Source organism: Anneissia japonica, unplaced genomic scaffold, assembly GCF_011630105.1.
Source record: "Anneissia japonica isolate Jap-2015-1 unplaced genomic scaffold, ASM1163010v1 scaffold287634_len692169_cov176, whole genome shotgun sequence".
NCBI lineage: Eukaryota > Metazoa > Echinodermata > Crinoidea > Comatulida > Comatulidae > Anneissia > Anneissia japonica.
In genome coordinates, this window is record NW_022739883.1 from 564,567 (window position 1) to 590,230 (window position 25,664).

At 35.0% G+C, this 25,664-nt stretch overlaps 3 protein-coding genes across 5 annotated transcripts; 2 read left to right on the top strand and 1 right to left on the bottom strand.

Annotated features, from left to right (window-relative positions):
- On the top strand, positions 1 to 3,337 carry LOC117118104 (nucleolar protein 12-like). The gene is made up of 5 exons (XM_033262600.1): positions 1 to 196; positions 2,122 to 2,282; positions 2,418 to 2,542; positions 2,648 to 2,763; positions 2,876 to 3,337. Exons 1-5 carry the CDS (start codon positions 96 to 98, stop codon positions 3,027 to 3,029), a joined length of 657 nt encoding a protein of 218 aa, XP_033118491.1. The 5' UTR covers positions 1 to 95; the 3' UTR covers positions 3,030 to 3,337.
- Positions 3,338 to 3,511: 174 nt separating this feature from the next.
- Positions 3,512 to 15,394, top strand: LOC117118102 (CMT1A duplicated region transcript 1 protein-like). Of its 3 annotated transcripts, none has more exons than XM_033262597.1 (10): positions 3,512 to 3,789; positions 4,688 to 5,273; positions 8,278 to 8,729; positions 9,293 to 9,528; positions 9,698 to 9,901; positions 10,723 to 10,844; positions 11,376 to 11,524; positions 11,921 to 12,072; positions 12,219 to 12,377; positions 12,866 to 15,394. In XM_033262597.1, the coding sequence occupies exons 2-10, from the start codon at positions 4,736 to 4,738 to the stop codon at positions 14,385 to 14,387; spliced, it is 3,534 nt and encodes a 1,177-aa protein (XP_033118488.1). In that variant the 5' UTR covers positions 3,512 to 3,789; positions 4,688 to 4,735; the 3' UTR covers positions 14,388 to 15,394. The 3 variants fall into 3 exon arrangements, with proteins under 3 accessions (XP_033118488.1, XP_033118490.1, XP_033118489.1); XM_033262599.1 differs by lacking the exon at positions 3,512 to 3,789 and adding an exon at positions 3,818 to 3,992; XM_033262598.1 differs by lacking the exon at positions 3,512 to 3,789 and adding an exon at positions 4,007 to 4,237.
- A 1,022-nt stretch (positions 15,395 to 16,416) lies between these two features.
- On the bottom strand, positions 16,417 to 25,260 carry LOC117118091. Its single transcript, XM_033262587.1, has 7 exons — positions 24,931 to 25,260; positions 23,516 to 23,815; positions 21,980 to 22,176; positions 21,322 to 21,451; positions 19,924 to 20,008; positions 19,230 to 19,435; positions 16,417 to 18,817 (listed from the first exon to the last, which is right to left on the bottom strand). The coding sequence occupies exons 1-7, from the start codon at positions 25,037 to 25,039 to the stop codon at positions 18,540 to 18,542; spliced, it is 1,305 nt and encodes a 434-aa protein (XP_033118478.1). The 5' UTR covers positions 25,040 to 25,260; the 3' UTR covers positions 16,417 to 18,539.
- Positions 25,261 to 25,664: the final 404 nt, after the last annotated feature.

The window sequence follows — 25,664 nt, forward strand, 5'->3', positions numbered from 1 at the left end:
GACACGACTAGCGTGGGAAAAAACGTGTTTATAGGCTAAGAGGTGAGAGATTCAGTGAGACGGTTGAACAATTTTCTGCTTAACTCAGCATAGTTATGGGCGGTGCTTCAAGAGCCAAGTCAAATTGGTTTAAGCATAAAAATCCGAAGAATCGTAACAGTAAACTTGTCCTGAAATTTGACGAGGAGGATCGAAAGTGAGTGAGCTCACTGTACTATTAGGCTAGGCTAGGGTAGGCCTGCTTAAAGTGCTACACTCACACGCACACAGCAGTGCTACTCTATGATCTGTGGCACACTGGGCTAGGCCTAGGCCTGCACCTCGTCTGGTCTGTCATGCCTTGTAATGTAACGAACGACTAACGTACGCTTCTACACAAATGATGAACGACTGTAATCCACTGGCAGGGCTTTGCAGTGTAGAAGCGATCCCATTTTTGTTATATTTTTTCTAAAATTAAATTTGAATTGAAATTGAATGAATGGAGGTCTAACTGCAATGACCCCGGATTCGCTGTGGTGGTGCAAGGTATCACAGGCTGCATCCTCCAGCGAGTGGGGGAAGGAGGGGTGGGGGACTAGGCCTAGGCCTCATCTGCTCTGAGAAACAGTGAAGACGGTGGGCCAGGTTTTAGCTAGACTGAAACACAGTCTTAGAGCTCACCCGGAAGAACGACCTACACCTCTTTCTGAGATTTTGAGTCCATTTTATTTTCCCTTATTTCTGCTGGTCGCTTCTAGCTTGGTGGCACAGCAGTATAGTGTGTCACCACATACTCTTCAAACAATGGGAGAATGTAGTATCAGCCCACTGGAGGTCATCATACGACGCACACTGGCGCATCTATTTCCTGTGCACTGTACAGCCAACCCTGGGAAGCCCTCGGAAAAAGGATGGCATCCAAAGCTGATACTAACAACATGTTTGTTCAATAGTCCACCAGGAACCAATCAACCAGTACAAACAAGTACCGATTGTTGGCTATTTTACAACAGCAGCCATGGCCCATTATACTAAGGCAAGTGTAATGAACGGCATCATTGATTGTGCAGAGGAGGCAGTTGTTGGTAGTACCATAAAGTACATCCACCTCCTCAAACTCGGTCAATTCTATAAACTTCCAAGAAGAAGAGGATGCATGCTTAGAACAAAGAGCAACAACTCAAGCAAATGGCACACCCACAGTCCTGAGGGAATCTACAACAATCTTAGGGTTTATTGCCAAGTGTCCAACTTCTATGAACAATCTGTGCCGGACGCTGTTTCCCACTACTCTAACCTGCAATCTACTAATAATGACAGTGTGGGCCATAACATTTTCTGTGATCTGGAAACATACCCCATGTCAGCAACATAAACAAGTGTGCCCATCAAAGGGGGATGGCAGGAATGCAATGGCGGAAAGGTCAGCAGTATGTTGTTGAGGCCTTTGAAGAGCATTTCTTCAGGAGGTCTACTTATTGGCATCAAATTTTTGTTGACTTCAATTTGACGGCCCGCAGACTCAACTATCAGCAGCGGCAGGCATGTGGGCCATCATGGTAGCGGTTGGAGAGGTGCTTGGCCGAGACCCAGGCAGATCTTAGATCTGACCTGGAAGAATGTTCAAAGCCTTTTCTGAGCAACTTTCTCTACAAAGAAATGTGTCATTATGTTTCATGGAAGATTATTTTCCATGAAACATAATGACACATTTTGTTTCATGGAAGATTATTTTCCATCCAAATTTTTCGACAGTGCTGTCATCCTGTTTTCCTGTTATCTGTCTTTTCCATCTAGATAAAGGGGTCATCCGGGCTTGTGATCTACAGAGCCCATGCTTCATTCAACTGATTTCTGTAAGGTATCGTCACCTCTTTTTAAAGTGGGAGGAGTGTATTGACGACCACCTTACGCTTGTGAATACATTAATGATAAGTCATTAAGATCTGACTTGATCAAACTCACAGACATTTGGTTAGATTGGACTGCAGCATCACACCATAGTATGTAATTTTGAATGAATACCAGTAAATTAGTTGTGATATCTATTATTAGAATAACACTTTGATTGAATATGGTACCTTATGTAGGCTTCCTTTATGCATGTAGTGATGTATATATATTTCTGTTAAAATCTAGTGACTTTTTAACTGGTTTTCAACGAAGAAAAAAAGAACGAAGGGAACATGCTCAGAAAATTGCGTTGGAAAGGCAAAAGGAAGAAAAACTACAAGCAAGAAAAGAACGAAGAGATGCCAAGAAGGAGTTGCTTAGCAACACAGAACTGTATTTTCCAAAAGGTTAGGAAGAAATGTTTTTTTTTGTTAATCTTGATAACATAGACACTTCAATTTACATTTGGTTGCCAACTAAGATGTGAGTCTAAGAAGGAGTATTTTGGATTTTATATTATGTTGATTTTCTTTCTTCTGCAGATTTTGAAAGTGAATTAAAACAGAAAAGTAAAGCAGAGGTGTTTGATCATGCACACCACACAGTTACTGTGACAACAGTTACCAAGGTAGATTTGTCTGAGCATGGTGGCTTGGGAGCAAATAAGGTAAGCTTATTATATTTAAACTGAATGATGTAATACTGTATAACCCTGCAAATATGTATAGTCCCTATATATGATGAATCATGCCTACTAAATTTTATTTTTAAGTTTGAATATGAAGATGAAGAGAATGTAGAAGACAGTGAGGAAGGTTCAAATAGTGAAGAAGAGGAAAAAATAAATATAAAGAAAACAAAGAAAACTTTATCTAATAAAAGCAAATGGTAAGAAGATTGGTATCAATGATTTTTTCAGTCCTTGTATTAATTTATACTATTATAAAGATTGTTTTTGAAGATAAAGTAGTTGATTGCATTTATCTCTGACATTTCACAGGCATAGCTCGGATATTACGAGACAGAAATTCTGGATGAAACTAAAGGCGAGGAAGCAGAAATTAAAGAAACTCTCCAAATGTGATCCACAAGCATTTAGTAAAAGTAAACAACAACAGAGAAGACTTTTAAAGAAACATGGTCGGAGGAAATGACATTTGAATTACATTATTTTGGTTATGAAAAGTTAAAAAAGGAAATTCTGTTGGAATGTAGTGAAGAAAGTGTGTTAAAAAAAGCTTGTCTTCAATTGGAAGGAACAATAAACATGTGAAATGTATTAATATGAATTGACATGTTAGCTAATGAATATTATATATGTATGTAAACGAACATGAACATTTAAGGTATACAGTACTTTGGAACGTACAGTAATAATGATCCAATTTCAGTTCATATCTTTGAAACTTATTTGTAAAGTGACAACTTGTAGAATTAGTAAAAGTAATGATTAATGCATTTAGTTTTGTATTCGAGCAAAGGTCAAAATTGTATCAATATGGAACTGAATAATGTGATACTACTTGGAGATTTTAACTCGGTGGAATTAGCGTCCCTCAACTGATCATCGAGGCCCCCCTCAACTGATCGTTTGGCGAAATAGTTCTCTTGATAGTTTCTATATTATGTAAATTCTTTTTTATCCGATCCGATGGAGTTTTATGTGTGTTTGTAGACCTAAAATCGTAAAAACTTTCAATTGAAAAAAAAATACCTGTAGCTACGAACTCTCTATAATTTAATTTATTTCTGTGTACCGCCCTCTGTTGACTGAATCAATTATTTTGTTGCATGGAAACACATAGCATGCAGTGTGTCGGAAGAAAAATAGGGAAGTGTTGCGAGGTTGTTGCTTGAACACTTTATTTATTTTAACCTCTCTCTTACTTGCATATAAAATCCAGTAACAGAAAGGTATGTACAATTTTTGTCTAATAGACAAAAGTAAACTTACGACACATTCATTGTAGTGCAATTACTATTGTTATTTCGGCTAGCAAAGCTAGGCCTAGGCCATTCGTCGGTCACTGAATGAACAAAAGTTAACGCAACCAAGTCGTCAAACTTTTTGAGTACAGTACTTGATACACTCCGCGAACTCACCTTCACCAGTATTCGTAAGCTCAGTGCCTAGACTAAGTAGTCACTACAACAGCTCCCTGGTAGAAGTATCATTTATACTTCTAATCGCTACATACAATTAGGGCCTCCCTCTCAAGGCAGAGGCCTCTTTCATCAACCATGGCATTGACAATAATCATGTTCTTAAATTAAATCTTACGCCTAGCCCTAGGCCTATTTTAGTTTAGGCCTAGGCTGCTAACCTGAGGCTTCTGTTGTCTTGTGTGGTGGCCTAGCCTAGGTAAGAAGGAGGCCTTTCTTCAGCCCTAACTAGGTTAGGCCTAGTAGGTATGGTTGTGGTTCAATTCCATTATATTGCTACTTCTTGTGCTTCGATTAGATGGTCTATAGAAAAATCAAAGTTTACTAATAATATTAATAAGTGCAGAGATTGGCTTTTGGAAGAGAGCCTTGGTTTCATGTTTTTGTACAAGAAGTGAAAATGAAATTTTGTTTTTACTTCTGTTTTCTTTTTAAAATTTTCATAAATTACTTAATTTCTTGGGTGGCTTTCATGCTTGTGACCTCTCTGGTCTTCATACAAGTCTCCCAGATTCTACAATTTCAATATTTTTTATGCTTACTTGTAACATTATAATTTGTAGGAAGTTGAATAAATGTACAACAGTTATTAAGAGAAAACTGTTTTAAACAATTTAAATTGACTTCCTTAACTATATTTTTTCTCCAGGAATTGTTTTCAATATGGGGTGACCAGTAACTTCAATTGATATCAAATATGAGACACCCACCTGAAAACACCAGCCATTTTGAGTTCAACCTCGGGAAAGCACCGGAACTTCGATGTGTTCACAGTCAGATCACAACAACATGCGGTGAATGTGCCTCATGCACACTCGGGACAAAACTGATTCAAACCAAGGAATGGTTTCAACGTGCAGGAGAAACCACACGGCAGAAGTACATCCTTGGTTTAATTCAACGCTTCCACAGTGCCGATCTTCTCCGGTATGTCGTTCGTCTTCTTAAACCTCTCCTCTGCAAGGACTATACGTATGCACGGTCAAGAACAAATGCCAGTATTATTGGTGACAGCGCAGAGTTTTCAACTGACCGTGCCTTATCAAAGTCTGATCTGGATGAAGCCATGCAAGAACTATGGGACTGGTTCCTTGAAGCAGGTTATTGGAGCAAGGCAAACTATATGATGGGTGTTCTTCAGAATTGTAATGGAGACCTTCTACATAGGGCAGGAACCTTGGCTAGAACTATGCTTGTCAACGAAGAGAAATTGGAAGAGAATCAGCGTAAAAATGGTCAGTCTTTCAGTTTACTTTTATCATTTTCTATCTCAAAATACAAAAAAAAATTAAACTTCGTCACAGCCTTATAAGAAAATACACTGCAATTTGTTTTTTAAGTAAATTGTCCCTTTAAAAAATATTAATTTTTATCATAATAAATACATAATCTACAATTAACAGGGTTGTAGCTTTAAGGGTGGGTAGATGGTAAAATTAATAAACTCTAAATAATAAGAAAGAGTGGATTTAAAGGATGGAAAGTTGAGGTAATAAGGGCGGGTGGAGGGCCATGAAACTAGCTTTAGACTGGGTAGAAAACTTCAAGGCTTGGTGGCCCCACCCACCATAACTAAATCCCTGAATAAAAGAACCATAATTAACCCAGGTGAGCCGTACTTGTCTGATGATATAGTACAACACTAAAAATTTTTATTATATATAATTATAAAAAAGCTAGTGGAGTTGAATAGCTTGGTGGTTAAAGATGCTTGCCTTCCAATCCCGTTATCCTGGGTTCATATTCCTGTCAGTTTTGTAGGATTTTTTTTCTCACGACCAAAACAACTCCACTCCCTAAACCTCATATTGAGATTTAGTTTGTGCAAAGCATCGTGTGTGTATTATCTTGTGAAAGGGATTGTCACCTACAGTCCAAGTAGGACAGTGATATATCCGCTATTGACAATTCTTGGTGTATGTGTTGTGTGGCTAAATAAATACAAAAATTAAAATAAAATATTTTTATTTGATGACTCTTCAACACAGTACTCTTTTTTAGGTCATCCCTCCTTTGTATTGATTGTGATTGTGTTTGAATTTATTGGATATATTATTTTTATCATTAAAATATAGTACCAGTATTAGATTTTAAAAGTATGAGATTGCAATTTCCATGTACTTTGAGATCCATATTCTCAAAATCTTTTCACCTCACCCCTAACCATGGTGGGGCTCAGGTTATGTCGATTCTCACACACCCCCTACTGCCAAATCCTGCATCTGCCCAATGAAAACATAAATATTTTTTATTACTCTTCATTCAATATTGACAATTGATTAATGGTTATTTTTTTCCTTTGTTAGTTAAACAGGTATTGTACAATTATTGACACACTCTGTAGGTATTAATGCAAAATTGAAGTAGTTAACTCAATTGCTTGAAATAAATTTAAACCAAGTAATTGGAACTGTTCAAATGTTCCACTGACATAAAAATAACTGAGCAACGTTGCTTCTGAGGAAAATATGTATCTGCAGTATGTACACCATAAATTTACAATACAAATTGGCCAGACACAAATAATTATTAAATAGAATTAGAGAGTCAAGCTACAACAAAATAACAACAGAAATTGTCTTTCTGAATTATTGTGTACCAAAAAGTTAAATAATGTTAACAAAGTGCTTAAAAAGATATTTTACACAAAACTATACTCTGAATACAGTCCTCATCCTATTACTCAACAAATCTATGTTTACATTGATCGTCATAGCAACATGGAAACCTAGTTACTATACAGAGAGTCATCTTAGACTAGTAGTACAAAAGGTACTTTGTTTTTTTTTTCTTTATTATTATAGATGCAGGATTTAATTGCGTACAGGTGATACATTTCATAGATCAATATGCCGGATTGATTCAGTGCGCCGTAATCAATCATTTACATGACCGCCTTTATTCGTACAACAATTAACTGTGTAGATTTCCAATGGTTTATTATGATTAGCTTTGATTCCCCGTTTCCTGAATGATATGATCATTCACAATTAGCCTCGGTGATATCAATTTCCGTTGGAATTATAAATAATTATTTTAAAGAATATAGTATGAGAGTGTATCACAGTAGAGTGGCGAATAACAGATTTTGAAAATAAAACAACATATAATGAGGTGGTGATGCAGGTTCAAAACCTGTTCTAAATAGGGAAATTACATATTTTTGCAGTTAAACTATTTTATGTATTTTATTGTATTTTAATGTACTGTATCTGTATTTTAATTTGAAGTGTGCACATTTACTGGTATTGCTTGCCCTACAGTATATTAGATCTTTTTAAATCATTGAAAATTTACCAATATTTCAAAAACATTTTAAAATGTTTTATGGTTTTATATAATGTTAACTAATTAGTGTATTTTAATTTATTTTACTGATTTTACATGTTTTTATGATCTACTGTATTATATTGTATTTAGTGTATTTGTTTTTTAATGTAATCTCTTAATGTAACTTTTTTTTTTATGCTCCACAACCTTACAAGTACCACTTCAATACAATACATGTATGTTTGATAAAGATTATCATTATGTTTATGAGCGGAGTGGGGGTGGGTTGGAGGGAAAGGGGGAACATTTGCTGTAATATCCTCTAAGCATCCAATAAGTTGCAATGCAACTTACTTACTTACTTGAAATTTATGTTATTTTATATAATGTTTGATACTAAAAATGCAAATAATTAAAATATGTATTTTATTGGATGAATTATGATTTGGAAGCTATGCAGTTTAGTTATGAATTGGTAGCCTACTATGCAGATTACTGTAGAAATGGTTTAAAAATTGGCATTGATCAAACATCGATAAATTATTTGATAAATTATTTAAGTGGAAAAATAGAATTGTAGTTTGCTGTACTGTACTGTTTACTGTAGATACCGCAGCATTACTGTAGTTACTTCAGCATTTTTAATGACAAATTAATTATCTCATGCTGTGTTGATTGCAGCTTGTGGCCATCTATCTGATAAAAGTTAATTAGTATTCAGCAATTTGACTATTGCCATGCCTGCAGGGGATAAAAACACACAACATAATTAAAATATAAAAATGTAAAACATTTGAAAAACTAATAATGTACTAAAAAATAATATACTATACTATACATATTCTATTTGAATAATATATAAACATTTTAATTGTTTTGTATGACTTATAATTAATAACCACCTTCCAACCTTGATTGTCTTTTAAACATTATAGTATATAAAATAGCTTTATTTTTTTCTCTTTTTAGAATTTCTAGATGATGTTGAATCATTGGCCTCTACAATATATTCATATGATTCCTATAATTACCCCGAAAATGAGCTTCTAAGTTCCGCTAAACCGGGATATTTTGATCCAATAACGAACCCTCTAGCCAGTGAGCACCTAGAGCCCGACCACGTCCTTGTTGAGGATTATGAGGAAGATTTTGACCAGATGTCACTAATCACAGATTCATCAGTCGACCCAACACTTAGCATCATGCCAATGTCTATGAGAGCTACTAGTGGTGTTGCGAAAAGACGCGACTTTATACGTGATTTGCCTGTGTTTTTAGCGAAGTATATTTTGAACTTTTTGGACTGCATGTCATTGGCACAGTGTAGGCAGGTGTCGTTAAGTTGGCATGTCGTCGCGAAAGAGGTCGAAGGTGAAAGAATCGTGCAGCAGGAACTTGTTGAAGATGTCATGCTAATGCAGGTACAGTTTGCCGATTTTCATTTTTTTTTCTTTAAGAAATATGCTTTCTTTTGGTTCTTGCATTTGACTGATTGTGAAAAAAATAACTTTAATTGGTTTTAAGAATGTCCATTGGGAGTTAACAAGAGAATCCTGGCCAGCAAACATATAGCCATCGGAATGTAAACAAGAAACCCATTACAATCACTCACTTCATCTAATGGGCTCCACTGGCAATAAATAATTTAAGAACCCATCGCTATTCAACAAACCAGCAGGATTTATAACCCAAGTTTTTCCAAAAGTCGGTTGCCATGGACCATTTCTGTTAATGGCCAAAAATGCAGCATGGAGCTGTGACTTCTCAGTTACTCGTGATAGAAGAAAATTGTGGCCACCAACCACTGTTAACGAACAACCTACCTCATACCAGTTAATAAGGTCTAAATGGTGTCTAAAACAATAAAACCTACTGAGCATTCTTAAAAGATATTTATAATGAACAAAGTATTAAATCATGTCATGTGCGCGTCATTCTTTTCCCACTTTGTAACACTGTATCATCTTTCCCTACCTTTCTGTAGGGATCTTCAGCTCAGGGTGGGAACCCTGTCTATGCTAAACACATCAAGATTCCAGTACCACAGCTTATTCCAGACACAAGAGACCCTTTACCTGCAGATACACCTCCTGATAATGTGTCTTATCGTAGTGAGATCAACATTGACTCGTGTTACAGTGGTATTGTTACAGATGAAGTTGAGATGGAAGAACGAAACGTCTACTGCGGTGGTTACAATGTTATGGTATTATCCGATCAGTAAGTTTTACCTTCTATTATAATTTACTAGGAGATAATAGAGAGAGTATAGTAGCTTAGCTCAGTCGGCTAAACTGGTGGTAGCAACACTTTATAAATGTGACACACCCTCTATAAATAATGAATGCTTAACTCTCAATTATTTATGCTTATATTTTTTCTATCACAGACACGATTTTAACCGAGTGGTGCACTACAACTATGGGAAGTTAACTGCCATTGGTTCATTTGACCGTCATGTACAATTTCTTGACGTGGCAACAGGAAGACCATATGGACCAGTAATGACCGGCCATGCAGGGTCTGTTCGTTGTGTTTATATAAATGAAAGCCGAAACTTTGTTCTTAGTGGGAGTTATGATACAAGTATCAGGTGAGAATACATGCATACTTTGAATGAGAAGATTATAATATAATAATAATAATTATAATAGTAATCATATATGAATTAAACGTACCATGCTTTTTGCCAAGAAATACTGCACTGGCAATGTTACTTATACGATAGTCATATTGATAGTCATAGTGATATTAGCACACTGGCTCAGAGTGCAACCATCACCACTCTATGGGCTGTGTACCTTCTTGCCTAGCAGTATTATTAGTCATTGGATTGATATTAGCAAACTGGCTCAGAGTGCAACCTTCACCACTCTATGGGCTGTGTACCTTCTTGCCTAGCAGTATTATTAGTCATTGGATTGATATTAGCAAACTGGCTCAGAGTGCAACCTTCACCACTCTATGTGGTATACCTTCAAGTATTATTGTGCAGGGAGCAATACTTTCTAAGCCACAACTTCCTACCAGGTACCCATTTATACTCCTGTGTAGAGGGAGACAAATGTAGATATAGTGCTTTGTTCAAGGAAACAAAATGAAATGAACTGAACAGCGAGAGGCTTGAAGGATATACATACGGTATTCTAAAAGTAGAAGATTAACACATTTTTATGATGGGTAATCAAGGCTCATTATTTTAAAGTGAGAGGATGTTCTCATACTTAATAATGAAATTAGATTTGAAAGCTGAAGATAACGAAGTTGAACTCATTATTAGAGTGAAGTTAATATTCAGCCTCTAAGTGTGAAGTAAGAAAATGGTATCTATTCATCCATAAAATAAAATTTAAAAAAAAAATTATTTATGTATGTATCAATAGAAGGAATTAAATTATATTTGTTTTTTTGTAGATGTTGGGATCTTAAAACAGGTCGGCCAATCAAGATCTTCCGTGGACACCAGGGGACTGTTATTTGTTTGGATATGTTTGAAGATTTTTTAGTATCTGGAGGAAAAGACAATGCTGTTAAAGGTCAGTCTATAGTCATATTTTGTTTATGGCTAATTCTTCATCAGACAGAGAGCCAAAATCACTATAAATTTGATCTATGTGAATCTAAATCTTAGTTTCATTTTCTGAGTACAAACATGTGAAGTTTTAGTATAATTAATTCACATTCTTAAAATGTTTACTTTCACTCACAATTGTGCAACTACAAGCTACAAGGTAGGATTAGTTGCCCATAGGCAAGTTGCCATAGGTCAGATGATATCAGTTGAGTTCAGTCGAGTTGCAGGGTAAAATAATAGGGGCTAATTTTGATTGCATGCTGCGGTGGTGTAATGACTTCACTAAAAAGTTAAGCTGCGCATGTGAAAAAGTTAAGTTCTCCTCGTTGCATGAATTCTAGGATGAAATTCGACCAGATCTATTTTGGTGCAGAAAACGTACAATGGTCAAGCATGAGTTCTAGCGTTTTCACGCAAATCAAAAACTCCCTATTAAGTCTGGTTTTAAATCCTGTTTATTTTATGAATATTTTTTCTTGCATTTTTTCTTCAGTTTGGAACTTTGAATCCGGTAAGTGTCTTCGTACATTTAAACATCGGTATCAAGTGCTAACTGTAGCTGTATATGGTGATCGTGTTGTCAGTGGTTGTCAAGGGGGAAAGGTCAAGGTCTGGTCAATTGAAGATGCATGTCTGATAAAGGTAGTTATTATACATATTGGTTTTGCATTTATATTTTTACAAGGTTGTGAGTGGTTATTTCTTTTTTAATTTCAGTAATGGACTGCATATTATTATGATTTATTTTTTATTATTTTCATTCATTTATTAAAAAAACATAGAAATTGCTTCCTTACGGCTGAATTGTATGGTATTTACAATACAAAGTTGAATTAAATCAAATTACAGAAAAACATGACATTTTTTATTTATTTTTAGGTGTTATTATTTTACATTAATATTCTTTTAATTTTCAATTATATAAATGAAAATTCTTGAACCATAATGAGATAAAAATTATACAAGAAAATATAGGCATATCGAAAAACTATTTCGTTTTTTTCTGCATTAAACTCTATTCATCGTTTTTCTGGATAGCGTTTGGATGGTCCATTAGGCCATCGCGGTCCAATTCAGGCGGTGAAGATTGATGAATGGCACATAGCTACTGGTGGTAGTGATGGTTACGCTTTGGTTTGGAGCGCCGTTGGAAATCACAAGAGAATCATCAATTCTTTACGACACCCATTGTAAGTTGATAATAATATGTATGTTGTTTATTACCGGTAAAAACTCGTTGGTGACCTCAATAGAAAGATACGTATTAACATCTACAAAAGGAAGTGGAGAGAACAAGACTAATTTTTTTTCTTGGTCTTATCATTTTCACATACAGGGCTGTGCTGTGTCTGCAGATTACGTATTTACGCCTGGTAACGGGTTGTGAAGATGGAAAGTTGCGAATCTGGAATATGCTGAAGTCTGAGTGTTTACGCGTGTTGCGTGGCAACAGCCGTTCTGATCCCATCCTCAGCATATGTCCCTGTGGAGAAAGGTAAAGCTGTATTTTGCTCATCTTAAAAACATTCTTTTGTGTTGAAATCCAAATTAAAAAAAGACTGGCAAACAGACAATAATAGCTTTAAAATATACATACATTAAAACAAATCGAAGATTGATAAATGGCACAACACATAAAAATGTTTGATTTTTAATTTAACATGTTTGTCTTATGTGCAGATCGTCTGTAACATGTGCTACTACTGAAAGTATGGTACTAACTAACTATACTGAAATAAGATTTTGATAAACATATAGCCATACATTTGTCTCTGAATTTAGCAAGCTAGATGGAGTATCAAGACCATAGAAAATAGCAGAAAGTAGGAATACTGATGATGACACATGGTCGTCTTATTTTTCTGACAATAAAAATTCATCCAAAATCTTCGCAAAGGGGATCACCTTAGACGTGAGTATATACCATAGGTTAATTAAAGAGTAAATGAGTGTTTTAATTGTATACATCATTATTTTTTTCAGACTGATGTTAAATACGATAAACAACTTACTTATTTTGAACTTTGAGGAAGTAAAGTGGAATTATGAACAAGTAGAAGAAAAAATAGAATTGCTGCGATACAAAAATCATTACAAGGATGCACCCTTAAGACACCATTCCTACACTTATGTCCGTGCTCAACGCAGTGATCGTGCGCAGTCAGCCAATCCAAAGGTGATCAAACATGGCCAAATTGAGCCTGTGGTTGAATGTATCAGTCCAGGTACAACAAAAGGTAAAAGTTTACCTCATAGTACACGAGGACTGAGTGCAAACAGCCGCAGGAGGGCAGAGTATTTTCAGAAGGTTGTGAGGGATGTAAACCTGACGCAGAGCCTCAGGGGTAGTGTTTTCCACAACACACAGGCTTCCGAGTCTAGACCTGGGTCAGCAATAAACAAAGGCAGGGCCACAAGACCTCCAAGTGGCGCCGGCAAGTGGAATGCTACCGAAAGATCACCGAGCCAAATGTCATCAACAAAATCGTCAGGAGAAGATTCCCGCCCTACTACCTCGCTCTCTAACAGCCTGCAAGTCTCGCGTTCTCCAACAGGAATACTAAAAAGTCCAATCATACGTCCTCTTACATCCTTCTCAAATAATATGGAACCATCAAGTCTAAACCAATTACAAGTGGAAAAAAGAATACAAAGTGCTCCAGCAAGGGTGACATTTCGAGCTGATTCACACCTATCGTACTCAGAAAGTAAAGCTCTATATCGATCAAAACTACGAACAAAAGGTCGAAAAACACCCCAGGACCAATTGTTACTGACTGTCAACAGTATTGAAAGCTCAAAACAAAACACTGAAGTTGTACAGAACACTACGCATAATGTCAAAGATATTTTCCACGCCCCCAGGGTTGTCAACATCAGCAACATGCCTAAAACCAGGTCCGTGATTCGCAAGGCATTCCCCGCAAAACAAACTGACAGTTACCGTACCAAAGACAAGGAGTGGCTTATCACAAATATCGAGCAGGTTCCTGCAGATAAAAAAGTATTTGAAAGTATACACCCTAAGTGTGTGCAGACAAGTATACCAAGAGTACAGGTCATCCGACCAAACACAGCGGAAATTATCAGAATTTCTCCAAGCAGAGATAATGCCGCATTACGATCAAGTAGTGCTGGGCCTGTTCTGAGACATGCAAACAACTTTGAGAAAATAGTACCAAAGGCAGCACAGAGGCCTAGGAAATACCATGGATATACCACATCGTCCACTGCCGATGTTGTTCCCATGCCGATGTTTATTGGAGAAAGCAAGCCAGTGTTGAAAGCTAAGCCTCCGTACCTCGGTGCGCCAGATTCCAGAGTGTCAGATCCACTTGCATTCAACTCAAATTTCAAAATTCGAACACGGGAACAAACAGATAAATATTTGAAGTTTGTTTCTGGGCTGCAGAAACAGTACGAGGAAAGTGAATCATTAAAAGCCGAGAAAAAACAAAAGAAACTCTGGTTAAAAAAGGCTACCTGTAAGGCAGTTAAGTGCTAGTATAATTAATAATAGGAATTCTGTATCACCGCTTAGGGTATACCTATTTCTATAGTATAATATGCTACATATGGGTAGTGGTACACAAAAATAGTGTTTGTGCATTCAGCCATTTAGAATTTTTTTATACATTGATATGGAACAGCTCAGTTAAAATAAAACGCAAGTTTTTCCTTGTTTATTTATTGATTTTTAAGATAAAGCAATATTTTATATTTTTACCAATAGTGTATGTTTTTTCAATAACTATTAATAATAATAAAAATAATAATAATAAAGATAATAAATAATAATGACAACAATAACAATAAAAAGTTGTAAAATTAGCTCAAAAATATAATTTTCATGCACATACTGTATGTACAATGAAGTTGGTGTAGGCGGTGGGATGCTTGTCTTCCAATCCATGGGTGGTGAGTTCAAACCCTCCCTTTGAGGGCCTTAAATGATCACGTCTCCACTCAACAAGCCTCATATACTGTATAGAGAGATTTGGTTTATAGAGCGCCAAGGGACACATTATCAGCTTAGCTGGATGGACCCCCCTCATTAAATGTGGTGTAAATTAAAAATACTGTATATAAATCAAGTCAAGTTTACTTTGTAAGTTTGTTGTTGAGGTGATTAAGTCTTGAAAGCCAACAGGTATATTCCTTCTCTTCCTTTATACTGTGCTTTACAGTATTAACTGTGTGCCAGTTATTGTACATATACATTTTAATGAATCCAAGATTTGTGTTATATTTGTGCTGCCAAAAAAACATTAGTCTTTCCATGTTGTGTATTTCCAGTTATATAAAAGTTGTTTATAGCGAATAATTTGTGCTACGCATTAGATATTATTAGCATCTATATTTAAAAAACTGAAAATTTGAAATTAATTTATCCATTAACTAATGTAGCTATGTGAATTACTATGCAAGTGTTGAAAAAAAAAACCAAAGAATTTAGGTGCAAATAAAGATTAAAATGGCTGTACATAATGAAACAAAGATTTAATAAAAAAATAAAAAAAAAAACATTCTGTTGATACTGTAGTTGTGAATGCAAGATTATTATTCAGTAGTTATATCAGAGGTGGAAAAGTTGTTGGAAAAAGTGTCTCCGTGAGATCTGGTTAAATTAACTTTTTCAACTTTCCAAACTCTGATATGAATCATTTCAGAGACTGGAAAGTTGTTGGAAAAAGTTTACTTAACCAGATTTGTTGGAAAAAGTCCCTTCCATTAGATCTGGTTAAATAAACTTTAAATGTGTTATTAAACTTTATTTAACCATTAGATCTGGTTAAATAAACTTTAATAACACATTTAATTTTATTTTGCTGTGTGTGGCAATAGCCATTGGCACCGACTTCTGTGAGACAATTGATAATAAAGTACAGTGGTAAAACATGCATATATGAGGCATGTTGTGGCAAAATGGCTAAGTTGTAGCAAATATTGAAATTCAAGTTATTGGTATTTTCAGATCTTTAAAATGAGGGGTCATTCATAGAAATTGGACATTTCAAACCTAAGTTATTGGAAAGTAAAAGTACAGTAGTCTTAGAATCAAGATAAACAAAATTTTGAGTAATTGCCTTTCAAAGTTATTTGTGCATACATTGTTTAATAGAATGAACTATCAAAATAACATTAAATAATTTAGACAGTTTGTTGACCACTTCCAGAACTAATACTTTGGCACATGATTAATAAGACAATAAACTGTTGATCTATAGTGAAAAACAAATTTGTATTTTTAGGCAATTTTTTGAGCTCCAATATTTTAAAGCTCATTTACTCAATACTGGACTGTGCGACAACTTAACCATTTCGCCATGACATGCCTCATATTATCAATTTGCGGAAGACTGGTTATTTTCCGGGAGATTCTTGCTTGTTACGGGAGGCTGTCCCGATTTCTAGGAGACTCCCGTCATGTGGAAGCATGAGGTACAATGCAAAGGTCCCCACTGGGGGAGGGGGAAAGCGGCCTTTAGCCATTTTTCGTTACACTGAAAAATATTTGGGCATAATACGTCTAGTTAAAATGGTCTAAATTTGAATTTTATTCTTGGTGTTGTAGACCGAGATGGTCAACGTTGATCAGACAGTTTATTCTCTTCTGTTGGGCAAATCGTGGTGCCACTGATGGTTCAGTTCAATCGGTGCATTAATAAAGAAAACTAAAAAAGCTATGTCGAACAGTAATAGCAAGGCTGGAGTTAAGACAGGATAATGCCTAATATTTATAAACATATGCAAGAAGTATACAGAATGAAGCAAAGTTTGACTGTACATATATTATTTATAGTAAAATATACTTCATTAAGGTGACTGATAATAAGTGTGATTGTATACAATTATTCTAAAGGCATATACAAGATTTAATACAGGTATGGTAGGTCACTTTTACAATAGCTATTCAGGTAATAAAGCATTGACTAAATATTAACTTGATAAAAGCTTTGTGCAACAGTACGTAAATAGTACTGTATTAATAATCCAACATTTTATTGCATTTTATATAGTTATTATATATTTTATTATATACAATACTGTACTTGAAAGGATATTTTGGTTGCCTTTAATTACCATACTGTACTTGCAATTGCCACTTCTATTCATAATCAGTCAGTCGGTCATTGTTTTTTTTTTTGGCCTAGGCTAATTAACTTACATTTAAGGGCAGTCAGGATTGAGCAGCACTTACTTTCTTTTTAGTCATATAGCATTGATGAAATAAAATTCAGCACTTGATTACTTCTTTGGCTGTGGGACAGTACTTTATAGAACTTGTATAGAATTATATTCGATTTAACAAAAAATAAGTTTGCGAAACAAGGTACTGTATAAAAATTCTTGCCTTATCTAGCAAAATGTATATCCTTAATTCATTACTATAGACTTTTGCTTTAAGTCTATAAAAGAAAATAATAATAATAATTAACATAAGATTGCACATTTTAACTCAATAATATAATACTAAAAACTCAATAATTATAGTGAAACTGTACCCACCCTCCAATACCAGAATACTCCCTCCAAACCACATTAAAAGGTGCATGAAAAGCATTGCTAACAACATATAGCTCCCAGCTTCATTGCCCGACAAGATCGACTGATAGTGGAAGAAAAGCGTAGCAGAACGTATCCTTTTACTGGGTTTTAATACTAGGAATATACAACAAATACCTAAATAAAAAAAACCTAATGAAATTATTTGAAGACCTCAGCATAAGACTATCAGGAATCCCAAAACTAACTCATCTCCTGCAAATTCTTAATATTTACAAGTTTTCATTGCTAATGTTAGTGGCGTAGCTACAGGCAGTGCACTGGGCCTTTTAGAGGAGTAATTATTGATTACTCTGTTGATTTTAAATCAGTGGTGTATTCAGCCACCCCCCCCCCTCCCAATTTCTTTTTTCAAAATTATAAATAGATCCGGAAAAAAGGAAATTTTTTTTTCCCAACCATGGCGGGGCTAAGTTGGTCTTCACCTGTGAAAATCCCTCACTGGACCCTCTATTTCAAATTCCCTGACCCGCCACTGCAACTGTTACATTTAATATGCCACCAATTTTTTTTTTACAGATGTTGAGTCCGAATATGCTACCAGTGGTAGCGTAAGGGTTCGCCCGAAGACTTGTCCAAGTTCCACAACGGGAGGGACGATTTCCCTGAAAAAAAAAATTGGGCGTGGTCGTGCATTGCTCAAAATCTCTTAAAAGTGTTCCATAGGGGCAAACCCCCAGAAAAATGACAATTTAGGGGTTTTAAAGGCTTATTTAATCGATTTTTGGTCTAATAACACGTAGAAAATACATAAACATTTTATTTTCTCCCGACAAATTGTGGATTTTCTCCCCAACAGGGGATGGCCTCTCACCGCTGGCTAATGTACTATATTATCAATTACCTCCATGAATTTAGCTAGCAATGGGTATCAATCCAAAACAAAAAGAAGATGGATGTGTTGCGGAAGCTAAGTTAACCACATTTTTCAGAAGTGGCTTCTTTCAATTTGAATTTCCCTGCTTGTACAGGGTATTAAAATGCTTTGTCAGGAAAGCATGCTACACTCCTTTCTCTTGACAGGATCTGAATCTGGGATCCTGGGATTGGAAGGCAAGCATCTCAATCACCAAGTTAAATCTGCTTTGAATTATAAGTCCCTATCCTCTTGCATTAGAGGCCTATACTCCGTTGCCTGTTTCGAAGACATTTTTGATGAGAAAAGTTTCCAAGTCTCTTTCACATTGTGTGTGAACATGCGAAAATTTGAACCACTTTCATTTTGTTGGAAATCAAAGTTTGCGACCTCGATGTTCGTTCTTCGTGACTTTTTAACTTGCTGAGCAACAAGATATAATGATATGATGCAACATACTACGCCAAATAGGACACCGATCGTGATGGAAACGGCTTTCTCATGCGGTATTTCTGTGAAGAAAAAATATAATTATCATCACTATCATTATCATCATAGCGGTGGTTCCAGAAATTTGCCGACAAGGGGTCCGAACAATGGGGCCAACTAGACCCTTGGTGGGGTTCCCAGAATAAAAAATCCCTTGTAGCGTTAATGGTGAGATTTTTTATGGCTTAGTATTATGGATTGGCAATCAAAATAACGTTATTTGAATAGGCAAATTATTATATTTTTTATTTTTGGTCCAATGATCTTGGATGGCACCAACACTGATCATAAGTGTGCTGTGCTTTATCACTCTTAATATTATCTCAATGGTGCTTATCTGGCTTCCTAAGCACTACAAAGTCGCATAGGATGACCTTTGTAGGTGGCGAGTTAAAATAATACCCCACCCCTAAAATAAAATGTCTTCTTCAGTACCTTTCTTAACTTTAATATTTTGACCTATTCCAGAAGTACTGACATCATTAGAAACATTCACACTTAGACAATGTGTTCCAGAAGCGTTGAACTGTAGGTTGATCATAGCCGAACAAGTATCGTTGAGTTCAACGGGGACACATCCGTCAACAGCGTTCATACACGATGAGTTAAGAGACAGATGGCTACATAAATAAGCTGGAAGACTGAAAGGAATGGAAATTACGTACTGTTGAAAGATATACTGCCACCAGACCAAAATATTTCAGAGAGCATGTCAAACAGCAAACATAATAATGACAGTCAATTCGCTGACAAACATAAAAAAAAAAAAACAAGTTGGGCTTATACTACGACCAACGGTAGTTGGGCGACGCGATTTTATGAACGACGCAATGCCACAATGAGTGTGCAAGCGATCGTTTTTATTGACGATCCTTTCAGACAGTCATCGACAATCAAGAGACAGTGTCGGTTTGTATAACCCTCACATAGAACGGAGTCGGAATTATCGTAAGACGATCGTACGACTGCCGTACGACGATGTGAGTGACCAGCTTAAGTCTCATAAGGAACAAGAGAGTGGGAGGCCATTATTCTAAATGACATTCTCCATGGGCGTTTAATCGGTGAGGTGGGGTTTATTTAAACAAATACAGTGTATTAAATGAGCTAATCAGTGTTGTTTACTTACCTTGCATTGCATGTGATCTGATACTGGCGAGTCTCGCCAGTTGTCACTTGTGTACTACCGGTCATTTGCAGATTGCTAACCTTATCTGAATAGGAACAGGAGTAGAATAATTAAAACTTTTAATAATGGGGTCACATAAATGAAATTGTTAGACCTGCCCTGTGCAGTAAAAACTTAGCAGACATCCCTTGAATCAGTTTACCACTGATATCAATTTGATTAAATTATGTTGCCATGACATACCTCGATTCCTGTGTACCAAAGAAAAAATTGAGCCATCGTTTTTTTAGTTGTCACTGTGCTATTGTTATATAATAAAGCGGAGAATAAATCGTGCACTTTTGGATTTCAAGATGGCATTATTTTTTGGGGTCTATTTTTTGCTAATGATGGTGTCATTGTATCACTGTGGGAAGTTTCATGCTTTTTTCCAAAAGTGCACAATTCTGCCTGAAATTCAACCTTAGCCACTCTACTAATACACCAGTAATATAGAATACACCAGTAGATAATAGTCAAATTTTGAGACAAAGTTACTGAAATGCATTTTATCAAGATGAGAAAACTGACCTTCAATGCAAGACTAATAATTCAAATGTTCTCACGCCTACCACCTATCAACTAATCAATTACTTTCACTTTCAATAGTCATAATACTGTAGACAGAAGCGAAACAGTTTGTTCCAACAATAGGATTATCATTAATCTCTTTGTCACTTGCTAAAACATGTGATTGTGAGGTAAATAAATGAAACATCTTATTGATATGAAATCATCACTCTTGTATGTAAACTTTAGTAGGTATACAGTGTTATATCTTTGTAACATTAAGCACACACTTGCATTTAAAATTATCATCTGAATTGGGTATAGGCTGAAAATATCTAGATTTGTATATACCATATTAATTCAAATCAAACCCCTGGGGCATCTATTGTTAGATTGTTTATTCGAGGGTGTGTTTAAAATGGATACGTATACACTCAAATAAACATCCAATTTCATAGTAAATGTGGAACTCACAATTACCATCAAAATGTGTTACTGTGTGATCATTAAGACTTATTGATCCCAACCATGTCAGAAAACAGCATAATTATACTGAACTACAATATTATAATAGAATATGTTGAGAAAGATGTTTCTTACATTAGTTTTGTTTACAGTTATTTGGGGGGAGGGGGCACTTATTCCAAATGAAGTTTTGGAGGGGAATATAATTGAGGGNNNNGCGTTTATTCGAATATATATGGTAAATTAGCACGAACATCCAATTTTGACATGAGTGCCACCCCAACTTATATTTACTTTAATATATACATTTTTTTCTATTTATTTAATTTTCTAATGAGTACAGTTTTATCAATATTGTTTTACAATTGTTTAAATTCAACATACCTTTTATTAAAACAGAAGAATTAAAATTTCCCAGTTTCTTTAAATAAATCTTATCTTCAGGAACAAAAGCTGTTATAAAGACATCAATTTCATACTTATCTGGGACAGTGAAGTTAAAAGAAATTCTTGGCTGTAATAAAAAAAAAAGAAGTCATATTAATAAGTCAATTTGTGGTTTCAACTGCGAATGTGCAAATCCAGTGGTATCCAAGGTCAACTGACATAAACCTATGTTGTGTATGTTTGTTCATTTTGATCGACCTTGATAAGAACATGTACAGTTAAAACTACAAATTTGCTGGTTACATTTGATATTTTCGTTCGCCAACTATTAAAGTGAGCCTGGTTTCCAAATGTAATGGTGACTCAGACTGGGCAACACAATTTTTTTAACTTACTATCAAAATTCTTATTATTTGATTAAGTTTCCATATGCTTTTCCAGGAAAAAGAAATTTGTAATAGAAAAGACAGCAGAAACCACACTGAATGTCCAAGTGGAATAAAGTACATTAAATATATCAAAAAAAGATTGTACAATGAAGTCTATCCTGCGGTTCCAATAGGAACTAGAATCAACAAATAATTTCTAGTTAAATAAATAAATACTGTAGATTTTGTAACAAAAATTATTTCTAAATCAACTTTTTACATTTTACCTTGTTGACAGTAACCAACTGATATGACTCGGACATATTCCAAATTTTCCATTCATAAATAATGTCTGCATTTTCAAAATATGCGGATGGGTCATACAGGCTGGCAATAATCTGTAACATCTTGTTGGATTCAAAGATGTCTGAGTTTAAATTTGTTGCATTGCCTTCAGCAAACTCCAACTGACCATTGATAGTTTCTGCAAATAGAAGCATGCACAGAAATTAACTGTCTATTGTGGCGTAACTTGAAAGGGCGCTGAATCTACATCTAAATTACCCTAAATTTGACCCCAACAATAACACATAATTACCGTCAAAATGTGTTATTAGGTGAGCATTTTAATCCCAACCAGGTTAGACAAAAACTTACTCCCCACTGGAGTAGAACAAATTATTAGAATGTGTTGAGAGTTATCTTGCTTCCATTAGATTTGTCATTTACAGGGGAATTTATTCACTTGGTAAAAATTAACACATTGGGGCATCTATTCAAGGGAGGTGTTGTTCCAAATGAGGCTCTAGAGAGGGTGTTTATTCAAGGAGGAGTTTATTCAAAGCAGGGCGGGGTGTTTATTCAAATAAAAACAGTATTTCTTTAATATTCGCTAAAAATTATTAATACTTTTCATTTTAACTGAATATTGATTTCTCGTCATTTTTTTTTTGCAATGATTTTGTATGTACTCACTGGTGTCTTGATCGAGTGGATTTACTTTGCTTTTTGGCAATCCACTAGAATAGTGCTGGTTATTTGTTTCCTTGCTATAATAATTATGTGATGTATGTATGATTGAATGAATGAATGAATAAACTTGTATATGACTAGAATTCTATTTCTTCAGCAAATAATTTTCATTATTATATTGTTTATCATCATGAAATAAGAAATGAAATTGTTTATAAAAACTCAGTAACATTACAATAATGTTATAACTACAATCCTCTGTTTTATATTACAGTAGACTAGTACGTCAGCTCATCTTATTTTATTTTATAAAAAAAAACCAGTTCACTGAATAGGCGTATTCGACTGGTCCATTTCGTTGACTACGATTTTTCGTTGAGTATTATTTTCATTCGACTGGTTCATAAAATAGACTTCGTTGACAACGAAAGTTAACGTAAACCAGAGTGTGTTAATCAGCGTTTAGTTATCCACGTGACCAAAACAAACATGCTGATTGGTCAGTTTAGCCTTAATATAATTTAGATTAATATAATAATTTAGCCTTAATATAATTTAGATTAAATTTCAGAAAATCAAAATTATAAAATTTACATAAGTCAAAAAATATTGTAGGCTAACAGAATTCAGAAACTGGGTGAAGACATTTTTTTACGAAAAACCCATACTGCCACAATCTGAAGCAGCCTTGATTACGCAGCGTGTATCGCGGTAACTATGCAGCCATTTTGTTTTGTCGAGTATCTAACAGTTTTCTATTCGACCGGTCGTCTTCGTTAAGTAGGATTTTACCACTGCGCAGGTGGGCGTGGTTTAACGAAGAACGACCAGCCTAATACGGCCAATATTACCTGTGATATTAATGAATGTTGTACTGTCTGCATAGCGTTTAAGTAGATAATAATAATAGACAGTTAACTGTACAGTATGTTCTCCAATCGCTTTGTCTTTAGAATACTTCCAGGTAAAATTTGAAGTTGTGTTTGATAAATCTTCATATTCAAAGTAAGACTCGTCTTGCCAAATGAAGAGAAATTCTCCAGACTCCAAGTCGTTGCCATCATTGTCAAGAAGTCTTGCATAAAAGGTTGCAATCGATCCCAGGATAGTGGGTCCATCATTAGACACATGAACCTTACCCTCAACAAATACTGAGAAGAAACAAGGTATTTCAATAACCATGGTTTAAATGAAATTAAATAAGATATTTTTTTTTTTTTTTTTTACATGCATTGGCTCCAAATATGAATGTATTACTAAATACATATCTCTTCAGATCGTGGAAATTTTACTTAATACCCGAATAAAGACAAAGAAATAAAAATTACAGTTATGAAACATTAATAAAATTGTGCATCAGTCTACTTATTGTAATGTGTGCGGTTATCAATACAGTAGTTTCATTTTCAATAATATACTATCAAAACATTTGTACTTGTGTGACAACTTGAAAGTTTTAGTTTTGTTATTTCAATGTGTTTGGCTTTCATTATCTCATCAATTAAATGTATATAGTTTCCAATAACCCATATATTTCAGGCAGTAAGTTTAAAAATGTTTGCAGTCAAACATCTGTAAATCATTGGTTTTCTTCAATCTGAAACTTGTTGGAAGATTTGATAACTTATGTGGTTCTGCTATATGCGTAATTTAAAGTTATATTCATTTTTTATAGCATTTAAATTTATTTAATTTTTTATGAATGAAGTGGTATCTTTTAATTGGTTGACAAAAAAATCAAGTTCACATGGTTCTTCTGATCTCAGTTAGGCCTATTCCTCGCGTATAAACAACTGATGTGATTTATTGACTTTCAGGCGCAGATCCTGTAGGTGGACGTGTCCCCCGCCCCGTTTTGCCACTAAATTTTAAAATTTCAATGCATATCAATGTTTTAGTTTTTACTGTATTGAAATCAGCGCTTCTCACTGAAAATTATGGATCAACCCTGACTTTAATCACTCAAACTAAAAAAAAGGATACGAGTTAAACTTTGTTATAAGCTGCAAATGAAGATGATATGTTTTGTGGTGGTAGAGATTTTATTAATTTAAAGAAAGCAGAGGTTTATGCAATTCATGATTTGATTGTCTTAACATTACCATCATGGTTTAACCAGGGAGTAAGTTTAACCTAAACTAGGCCTAGATAAGAGTACTAAGACTAGAGAAATCTCTGTTTAACATCAAGGAGGAAATGTTTATACCTCCTTGTTAACACCCTGCTTTAACCTTAGATAGCAAGAGCTTGGCTAGGCCTAACCTACCTGGGAAACTTTCGGGTCTTGCACTCGCTTCGGTCGAGTGTACCGCTTCCGTAGGGCGATGTAGACTGATGCAAACCACAACGGTGCACCAAGCGAGGATGATATTCATTTAACAACTGATGACAAACTTTTGAATGAGTCAAAATGAAATGTTGGTTTCAGAAACGCTTATGCAATCCACATGTTAGACAATATTTTCTTTCCTTTCATTTGAACGAGTCTATAAACGATATTCAACATCATTAACTGTAACAACTAGGCTACTACTGTATTATATACTATATAATATAATATTTGGTATCCGTACCCCACTCGGTTGAAATTGTGGTATTTTAGCAGAAAATACTATAGAGGGAGGCACACTGATATGTGCCGGTATCAGTTCAATTAAAATAGAGGGCGGTAGACTGATATTTACCGATGTCAGGGCTTAAACACTGATATGTGCCGGTATCAGTTCAATTAAAATAGAGGGCGGTAGACTGATATTTACCGATGTCAGGGCTTAAATTTTGCTATTGTTATGGTCCTTTTTGAAAGGTGCTAAACGTCTGAAATGTATTTGTAATGTCTGAAATTTAAACAAAATCATACTAAAACACTGATTAACTTATTTCAATAAATAAATTTAAAAATGAATTGAATGAATAAATAAAACCAAAAAGTGGAAAACGGTACTATGAATAAAAGTTTTGAAAATAATGTGTGACATTTGTTAAAATATGGTTGCTGCC

Bases quoted from the DNA above. Each gene is read 5' to 3' on its own strand.
- LOC117118091 (XM_033262587.1), bottom strand. From the start codon at position 25,039: ATGAATATCATCCTCGCTTGGTGCACCGTTGTGGTTTGCATCAGTCTA. The intron at 23,816-24,930 runs GTAGGTTAGGCC...GTTTCTTCTCAG, and splicing joins AAGACCCGAAAGTTTCCCAG to TATTTGTTGAGGGTAAGGTT. The intron at 19,436-19,923 runs GTAAGTAAACAA...CATTCCTTTCAG, and splicing joins CAGATCACATGCAATGCAAG to TCTTCCAGCTTATTTATGTA.
- LOC117118104 (XM_033262600.1), top strand. From the start codon at position 96: ATGGGCGGTGCTTCAAGAGCCAAGTCAAATTGGTTTAAGCATAAAAAT. The intron at 197-2,121 runs GTGAGTGAGCTC...GTTAAAATCTAG, and splicing joins TTTGACGAGGAGGATCGAAA to TGACTTTTTAACTGGTTTTC. The intron at 2,283-2,417 runs GTTAGGAAGAAA...TTTCTTCTGCAG, and splicing joins AGAACTGTATTTTCCAAAAG to ATTTTGAAAGTGAATTAAAA.
- LOC117118102 (XM_033262597.1), top strand. From the start codon at position 4,736: ATGAGACACCCACCTGAAAACACCAGCCATTTTGAGTTCAACCTCGGG. The intron at 5,274-8,277 runs GTCAGTCTTTCA...TTCTCTTTTTAG, and splicing joins AGAGAATCAGCGTAAAAATG to AATTTCTAGATGATGTTGAA. The intron at 8,730-9,292 runs GTACAGTTTGCC...ACCTTTCTGTAG, and splicing joins AAGATGTCATGCTAATGCAG to GGATCTTCAGCTCAGGGTGG.